This window comes from Bos javanicus, chromosome 10 (assembly GCF_032452875.1).
Source record: "Bos javanicus breed banteng chromosome 10, ARS-OSU_banteng_1.0, whole genome shotgun sequence".
Lineage (NCBI taxonomy): Eukaryota > Metazoa > Chordata > Mammalia > Artiodactyla > Bovidae > Bos > Bos javanicus.
In genome coordinates, this window is record NC_083877.1 from 36,288,956 (window position 1) to 36,298,511 (window position 9,556).

The following is a 9,556-nucleotide window of genomic DNA, read 5'->3' on the forward strand; positions in this document are numbered from 1 at the left end:
AAAGGAGCAGCATGAAGAACTTAGAGACCAGATCTCGCCAGCAGCATCCTCAAAAGCCCCCTTTTTTTCCCTTGGACAATGCTTAAAGCAGAACAACAACAACAACAAGCTAGAGTTGTTCTCCATATGACCCAGCAATCCCACTCCTAGGCATATATCCTGAGGAGACCAAAATTGAAAAAGACACATGTACCCCATTGTTCATTGCAGCACTATTTACAATAGCTAGAACATGGAAGCAACCTAGATGTCCTTCAACAGATGAATGGATAAAGAAGTTGTGGTACATATGCACAATGGAATATTACTCAACCATAAAAGAACCTAGAACCTATTATACAGAGTGAAGTAAGTCAGAAAGAGAAAGAGAAATATCGTGTACTAACACATATATATGGAATCTAAAAAGGTGGTACTGATGAATTTACCTGCAAGGCAGCAATGGAGAAACAGACATAGAGAACAGACTTATGGACACAGGGAGAGAGGGGAGGAGAGGGTGAGATGTCTGGAGAGAGTAACATGGAAACTTACATTACCATACGTAAAATAGATAGGCAATGGGTATTTGCGTTATGTCTCAGGGAACTCAAACAGAGGCTCTGTATCAACCTAGACGGGTGGGATGGGGTGGGAGATAGGAGGGAGGTTCAAGAGGAAGGGGATATATGTATAACTGTTGGCCACGGGCTGGGTTTGGGCTGGGGGTTGGGGGTCGCTGATGACAGAGGAGCGTGAAGAAACATTTGAACGATGGAAATGTTCCATATATTGATTGTGGCACTGTTTGTCAAAATTCGTAGAACTACACATTCAAAAGGGTGAATTTTACTGTGTAAATTTTATCCCAATAAATCTGACTTTTAAAAATGTTAAAAAAAAAAAAACAAAACAAACTATGGCTGATTCATTTTGATGTTTGACAGAAAACAAAATTCTGTAAAGCAATTGTCCTTCAGTTAAAATATAAATTAAAAAAAACAACTAGAGGCATTCTTAATCAGATAGTGGATGTGTCCACATTTTAGCTGTTCAGAATAATCCCAGCATGGTTATGATTTGTATAATAGGACAGCCCAGAGGCCAATCTGGTTCTAACCCAAATCAAAGATCCTGTGAGGCTACAAGAGTATTCCTTAGTTGGTCCCTAACAACCCTGAGTACCTGTACATGTTCCACACCTATCCTAATCTGAATTCATACCCCATAAGTCTAGACCATATCCAGACAGATGTCAGGGACAGAATGAATAGCACTCATTATCTCTTCTCTTTGCCAGTGCAGGCAATGAATGCCTGGGGACTGTTGTGTGTCAGATCTTAAAAAAGGGAGAAACCAGTTTGACTTCATGCCAACACTAGAGGTGACATGCCTAAGAAGGCTGGAGCTGAACCATGCATGCACTCTGAAGGAGAAGAGAGGACTCTTGGGTTTTTGCTTTTTTTTTTTTAATTTATTGGAGTATAGTTGATTGACAACGTTGTGTTAGGTTTAGGTATACAGCAAAGTGAATCAGTTACACATGTATATACATCTACTCTCTGCTCATTTTTTTTTAGGATTTTTTTTTCCATGTAGGCCATTACAGAGTATTGAGTAGAGTTCCCTGTGCTATACAGCAGGTATAGTTAATCTATTTTATATGTAGTAGCGTGTACATGTCAGTCCTAATCTCCCAATTTATCCTTCCCCCACCTCTTATCCCCTGGTAACCAGAAGTTTGTTGTCTACATCTGTGACTCTGCTTCTGTTCTGTAAATAATTTCATTTGTACCCTCAAGATTTAAAGCAAGAGACAAACCCAACAGGCTCTAGGTTGTTTCTGCTGTTGCTGCAGTTGTTGAGTTGCTAAGTTGTGTGTCTGACTCTGCGACCCCATGGACTGTAGCTCACCAGGCTCCTCTGCCCATGGGATTTTTCAGGCAAGAATACTGGAGAGGGTGGCCATTTCCTTCTCCAGGGGATCTTCCATACCCAGGCATCAAACCTCTCTTGCATTGGCAAGCAAATTCCTTACTGCTGAGAAGCAGGCCAGCTAGCTTGTTTCTACAACCAGCCTATTTTCTTTCTCCATGTCAGAAGCATATTGGGCAGGGTTTAGAAGAATTTCCATGTACTTATTTCCCTTTGACGTGTGCTCAAAGCAAGTCTCAGAGAAAGCAAACCCCTTACTCCCAGAGGGGCAAATCCAGCTGGTTCTTGACAGGTTCACTCATCCTACAAAAAGCGTGAAACATTCAGGCAATTTTCCAGCATCCTCTCCACCACAGTCAACTCTTAGAAGTCCTCTTTGGGTTTCAGGCTCTTCCCTCACCAGTGTTTGGTCTCACCTCACCTCAAGGAGACACTACGTTGCATTTCATCAACAACACACTTTCCACAGTACCCTTTGCCCTACCAAACTCCATTTCTGGGATTGTAAAAGCATATTGGAGCAGAGTTCAAAGAGGATAGGGACATTAACCAGAATGGAGCATCTATGTGTTCCATCTTTTCCCTAATGTCTGTGGTTTTTTGTTTTCTTTCTTCAAGATCCAGCTCGTAAATTTGAGAGAAAGTTAGTGAGAAGAAGGAGTCAGTCAATGAGAACCAAGTCTGGAGTGTGAGGCCCAGGGAGACACTGAATTCATGCCAAGGATGGGCTATCCAGGACTTCCCAGATGGTTCAGTGGTAAAGAAATCTACTTGCCAATGCAGGAGACATGGGTTTGATCCCTGGACTGGGAAGATCCCCTGGAGGAGAGCATAGCAATCCATTCCAGTATTCTTGCCTGGAGAATTCCATGGACAGAGAAGCCTGGTGGGCTACAAACCATAGGGTCACAAAGAGTCAGACACGAATGAGCAGCAGAGCACACACACACACTGGGCTATCCAGCAGACTGGGCTCCTATCTACTTTTTGGCCTTTTATGGTCTACCTTGAAACTGTCAAGGCATAAAAGGGGGAGTGATTTTTAGTATTACAATGAAGGCATAATGAGCTAAAGATCAATGACAGAAATATTCTCGAAGTCACTTTGGTTGCAGCCAGTTTTTATTGCATCCTAACAGCTGCACCCCTTCTTCATTTATCTATCGGTTGCGTCCAGCCACTTTCCCTCCTCTCTCAGAATCACCAAGTGGGGTCCATTCCACTTAGGAGGGAGCTGATTTTGAGGGTTTTTAGATACACCTAGGTCCTGGTGGGAAGGAATAGCACTTGGTTACCATATTCCGTGAGAGCTTTCATGGTTTCTTCTACCTGGAAAGCATACTTGAGTTGTTCCATTCAAGGGAATTAAGGTTTGAGTCCCAATCTGAGTTACACAGTTTCAATCCCATTCAAAAGGATCATCCTTTCCTTTCAACTTTTCATATAAAGGCCTAGATATTAGACCATATTTAGGGATCCAGATGGAGAAGGCAATGGCACCCCACTCCAGTACTCTTGCCTGGAAAATCCCATGGACAGAGGAGCCTGGTAGGTTGCAGTCCATGGGGTCACTAAGAGTCAGGCACAACTGAGCAACTTCACTTTCACTTTTCACTTTCATGCATTGGAGAAGGAAATGGCAACCCACTCCAGTATTCTTGCCTGGAGAATCCCAGGGACAGAGGAGCCTAGTGGGCTGCTGTCTATGGGGTCGCACAGAGTCAGACACGACTGAATCGACTTAGCAGTAGCAGTAGGGATCCAGATGTGACAAAACCCAGCCATCCTCAAGAAACTCCTAAGCTATTTTCCAGTTTTGGGTAGGTGAGGCTGAAAATGGCTTCTTTTCTTTTCTGGGGTAGGCTTCTCTGACCTGTGAGAATGAAGCCTAGATAGGACACCCTAGTTTGTGATATTTGAGCTAAATCTGGGACAATATATGTCCAGGTTTTAGATGGACTATCACAGGACTGGCTCCTGCAGCTAGCCTACCCACACACCCATCCCTGGGCCCAAACCTCGGGATTTAATCCTAGGAGGTCCACTTGTTCTGCCTAGGTAAGGTTTTCCTCAGCCATTACCATTATCTCTTTGTGCCTTGGTCTAGGGGAACACCAATCTCCAGTTTGTTTCCCATTAGGTGGATAGTAGCCCCAATGTTTGTATGATACACAGGGGTACAGGGTGTTCAGGGACACATAGAAAGGAATGGGTGAGAATGTGTGCATGCAGTTTATATTCTAATGGTTCTGTGAATGCCCGTTCTTAGGCCTCTCCTGATATCCCCAGGCCCTTTTATCCTCTGACTTTTCCTCCTCTATATCTTGGTTATTAAACACCTGGTAGGCAACCTTGCTGAGGCGAGAGGCCAGGAGGGCTATCTGGTTCCGCTTCCACTTTCTGAAGTTTTCACCTCATGTCCAGGTCACTTTGGGAAGTTAAACAGGACCTCAGGATTGCATTCCCTTCTAATCACTCAGGACCAGTAGTAGTATAGATTTGGTGATATTCCTTGGGGCACTCTAGGAATGCTGAAAGGTTTTGTGTTGGTTTCTAATGATTTCCTTTATCTTATTATGATTGAGTTTTTTGTTGCTGTTGTTTGTTTGTTTGTTTTTAATCCCTGCTGCATGGTGTGAGTTTCTCTGAAGTAGGCAGGGGAGCCCTGTGAGCCCTTTGTAAGACCGGGAACCCCAGTACCTGGAAGACCTGTGAGTTGCTGGCCAGACAAGAAACACTCACTGCCTACCTGGCCCCCCTGCTTGGCAGGCGAATCTTGGGTGATTATCAACTGAGGTTCCACAAGTTCTCCTGCTGGTCTCAGCACAGAATACCAGGTGCCTTAGTGACCTGGTAAGCACCCCATGGGACTCCCTCGTGCTTTTAGCACTCACATGGTGTGAAGTCTGAAACTCCTTCTTTTTGGTTGAAAGGAGAAAAGAGAACACCCTTGACTCAGATAGCTGTGCCACTTCCTAACAAACAAGTAGGTTAAGAACTAACGTGCCTAAATGGCTGTGACTCTGAGGCAGTCCTGTCTAACCTGTGGGTTATTCTGACTGGGGAAGGACTGTCTTAAGCACAGGCTGTTATAAATTCAAGGGGGACCCCCAGTCACATCAGTCTGCCCCATTGGATACCGCCTATTTTGGTCTTTCGAGGAATCCATTAACAGTTCGGCACTGGTTCCAAATTTCCTGAACCAGAAATCTTATTTGGGTTGAATCTTAAGGTATTTGTGTGACTAATTTCCAACCAGGGTCCAACAAGCTGGCAGGACTTCCTTTGAGGTAGGTCCCCCATGGAAAAGGAGGCCTCATCCAGGTATCAGATCAGATCAGATCAGTCGCTCAGTCGTGTCCGACTCTTTGCGACCCCATGAATCGCAGCACGCCAGGCCTCCCTGTCCCATCACCAACTCCCGGAGTTCACTAAGACTCACGTCCATCGAGTCAGTGATGCCATCCAGCCATCTCATCCTCTGTCGTCCCCTTCTCCTTCTTCCCCCAATCCCTCCCAGCATCAGAGTCTTTTCCAATGAGTCAACTCTTCGCATGAGGTGGCCAAAGTACTGGAGTTTCAGCTTTAGCATCATTCCTTCCAAAGAAATCCCAGGGCTGATCTCCTTCAGAATGGACTGGTTGGATCTCCTTGCAGTCCAAGGGACTCTCAAGAGTCTTCTCCAACACCACAGTTCAAAAGCAGCAATTCTTCGGTGTTCAGCCTTCTTCACAGTCCAACTCTCACATCCATATACGACCACAGGAAAAATCATAGCCTTGACTAGATGAACCTTTGTTGGCAAAGTAATGTCTCTGCTTTTGAGTATGCTGTCTAGGTTGGTCATAACTTTCCTTTCAAGGAGTAAGCGTCTTTTAATTTCATGGCTGCAGTCACCATCTGTAGTGATTTTGGAGCCCAGAAAAACAAAGTCTGACACTGTTTCCACTGTCTCCCCATCTATTTCCCATGAAGTGATGGGACATTTATGAAGACATGTGGCAACCTATGAGTGAGACTAGACTAAGCACAAAGAGGAAAAAAAAGATTTTATTTTATTATCCAGATTCTATTTTTATTCCCTGGGAATTGTTACTGGGATTTGCCGGTGACAGTATTTAAGACAAAAAAGCAAGCTATAACACTGAAGGCATGCCCTCAAACACACACACAAGTCTGAATTATAGGTTCAAGGCATGTAAAATTTTCTCTGCTCATAACTTGACTATTAAGCTAAGAGGAAGTATCAGACAAAAAAAATTAGGTTGTTTCTATATCTTGACTATTGTGAATAATGCCACAATGAACATGGGAATGCAGGTATCTCTTCAAGATCTCATTTTCATTTTCTTTGGGAATACTCAGAAGTGGGATTACTGATAATATAGTAATTCTACTTTGAAGTGTTTGAAGCTCCTTCATAGTGGCAGTACCAATTTCTAATCCCACCAATAGTGCATAAATATTCCCTTTTCTCCACATCCTCACCAGGACTTGTTAGCTCTTGTCTTTTTTATAATAATCATTTTAACATATAAAATGATGATTTTGATTTATATTTTCCTGATGATTCTTGATGATTAGCACCTTTTCATGAACCTATTGATCATCTGTATGTCTTCTTTGGAATAATGTCTATTCAGCTCCTCTGCCCATTTTTAATATCAGATTATTTGTTTTGATCTGTTACAAGGCAAGGGTCAAGGTTCATTTTTTTTTAACATATGGATTTCCAATTGTTTCCACAATATTATAGATCCTTTGTTTTTTCATATAAATTTTAGAATCAGCTTACCAATTTATATCTGAAAAGGCTACTGGGACCCTGATAATATTTATGTTGAATCCACAGATAAACTTGAGAAGAATTAACAGCTTAACAATATTGACTCTTCCAATACATAAACAAAGTATGTCTGTCCATTTGTTTGTCTTCTTTATGTCATCAATTGTAATTTCAAAATATTAATACCAATCTTGTACATATTTTCTTAGTTTCACCCCTAAGTATTTCATGGGTCTTTTGCTCTTGTAAATGATATTTTTAGCATTTTAATTTCTGGTTGCTTGTTGCTATTTTATAGAAATATGATAGGTTTTTATACATAAATCTTATCTTCCTGCAACACTGTAATATTCACTTACAGATCTAGTAGCTTTTTGGTAGATTCTTTGGGATTTTCTACATAGATAATCATGTTGTCTTTGAATAAAGATATATCACAGGGAAATATTCAGGCAAGTGTCCTCAATATATGATGTTCAAGCTGGCTGGTGAAAGTTTGAAGAATAAGAAGATATTTTGTTGTTGTTTAGTTGCTAAGTCAGATTCTTTACACAGTCTCAAAATATCTTCCTACAAAATACTTATTAACTAGAAAAGTAAAAACTTCATAGTGGAAAAGCCTGGGAATCATCACCTTAACCAACTGATCAAAGCTAACAAAGTTAATATCACTGGTAATAATACTAATTGAAAGCATGTGCCTTCTGCTATGATGCACTTCTGTGGAACTATGGATAAAGTAGTGTAACCCTAATCTAATCATGAAAGGGTATCAGAGAAACTCAAACAGAGAAACCCTGATCTTGGACCTTCTGCCTCCAGAACTGTGAGAAATAAATTTCTGTTGTTTATAGTTTATAAGCCACTCAGTCTATGGTATTTTGTTATGGAAGCACAAATGTGCTAAGACAATCACTGTCTGATGTTCTAAATATATAAAGAGGAAATACAAGAAACAACAATGCTAGAAGTTCAAGAAATGCAAAAAGGCAAGAAAATAAAAGTCATTCCAACTGGAAAGAAAGACATAAAATTGTCCCATTTGGAGATGACATGACTATCTACAAAGAAAAATCAAAGAATTTACTAAAAAAAAAAACAGAAAAAGAAATCTAAGAACCAACATGTGAGGTCATCAAGGTCTCCAGATGCAAGATAACCATAAAAAAATCAATTGCATTTTTATATACTAGCAATAAACATGTGGACACTGACATTAAAATACAACACCATTTATTATTTTTTTTTACAGTTTTTACAAATATTTTATTTTAATGAAGCTGGTACAGACACTGTCCATTTAAAACCCATATCCCAGGCCAAAAAGTACAAACAAAGTCAAAAAGAGCAGTGTTCTGTTGTATACACTTCTGCATGAATAACTTTAACTGCTAATGAAAATTAGATCTTTTCTGGGATATTCTGACAAGATTTTTCTTTCATCTTAAAATGCTTTCTCTTCAGTGAAGCCATCTTTGGAGTTAGTCATTATTCTCTGTCATTTTGACTCCAAATGGATATTCCTCTTCTTTTGGTCCAGACCCTCAGATTTTAAAAGTAGCTTCAAGTTAAGGAAGGGTCATTTTTCCACAGTTCTGTTTTCCGAAAAACTTCCACCTCCCACTGAAAGTCATAGTCCAGGAGTGAAGCAATCACATGCTAGAACGTCAGGGCCAATTGGAAAGTCATTAGGAACACTCGCATTAGTTGATCTTATGTATCACAAGCCTGCAAATGCACAGTCCTGGAAAAGGCGGGCTCTCTATGCACACATGTAATTTTTAAAAAGGAGAGAGTGATATGAAGGGGGCTGAGGTTTGATCACCAAAAATCAGCACAATGAAAAGAAACAATAATGAATAATGGGCACTAGAATTCAAATTACCAGATGTTTTAAAGAGATGGGGTGCCAGTTTCAATTATGTTTTGAACACCACATTACAAAAGAACTATTTTTAAAAATAAAAAAGGATTAAGGGGAAAGAAAAAAAAATAAAAAGAATATCTAAACCGTTGAATGACCCCCTGTTTGTTCCTGATAAACTTCAATCACATCTTCTTCCTCCATTCCCAGTTCTTTTGGAGTGTGATTATCAGCAATTCTCTGACCTTCAAAGAGAAACCTGAGTGAATTCATGGGAACTCCCTGTCTTTGACAGTATGATTCTTTGAGTTTCTTGAGATGTGTCGTCATTTTCACTTTGAAGTGACTCTCACTGCTATCCTGTCTAATGACTTTGAGTTTAATATACTCTTCTTCCTTCTTATCTCCCAAGTCCTCGGTTGAAGGTTTTGCTTCCTGGTCAGACATGGTGACAGTGGTTCCCCCCGGGGTCTCCGCACACCAGCGGCCTCGGGTAGGTAGAACCTCGCTCCGGGGTTTACAAATCCGTCTCTCTACTGGACAGCACAACACCGCGGCTGGAGGGACTTCCATTACTCCTTGCGTCACTTCCTTACAACACCATTTAAGTCACTCAAAAAAAAAAAAAAAGAGAGAGAAATACTTGGGTGTAAATCTAGCATTGTATCCTATAATGCACAAAAGATACTAATTTGTATAAAGTTCAATTACTACATATTTTTTCTTTCGTTGCTTGTGCTTTTGGAGTGATACCTGGGCAAGCATTGCCTAATTCAAGATCACAGACTCCAACTGAATTGCAAAAGCAAATCAATGGAAGAAGAAACCTTTTCAACAAATGGTGTTGCAGTTAACTAGACATTCACAGGTAGAAAAACAGGCCTTGACCTAAGTTTCACGTCACATGAAGAATTAACATATGGACTCAAATGTAAAGTGTAAAACTAAACAACTTTTAGGAAAAATATAGCAGACAATCTTTGGGATAGAAA

General features: G+C 40.7%; 1 protein-coding gene across 1 annotated transcript; it reads right to left on the reverse strand.

Moving 5' to 3' along the window:
* Nucleotides 1-7,916: 7,916 nt before the first annotated feature.
* LOC133256086 (small ubiquitin-related modifier 1-like) lies at nucleotides 7,917-9,157 on the reverse strand. Its single transcript, XM_061430823.1, has one exon. It carries the CDS (start codon nucleotides 9,135-9,137, stop codon nucleotides 8,706-8,708), a length of 432 nt encoding a protein of 143 aa, XP_061286807.1. The 5' UTR covers nucleotides 9,138-9,157; the 3' UTR covers nucleotides 7,917-8,705.
* Nucleotides 9,158-9,556: the final 399 nt, after the last annotated feature.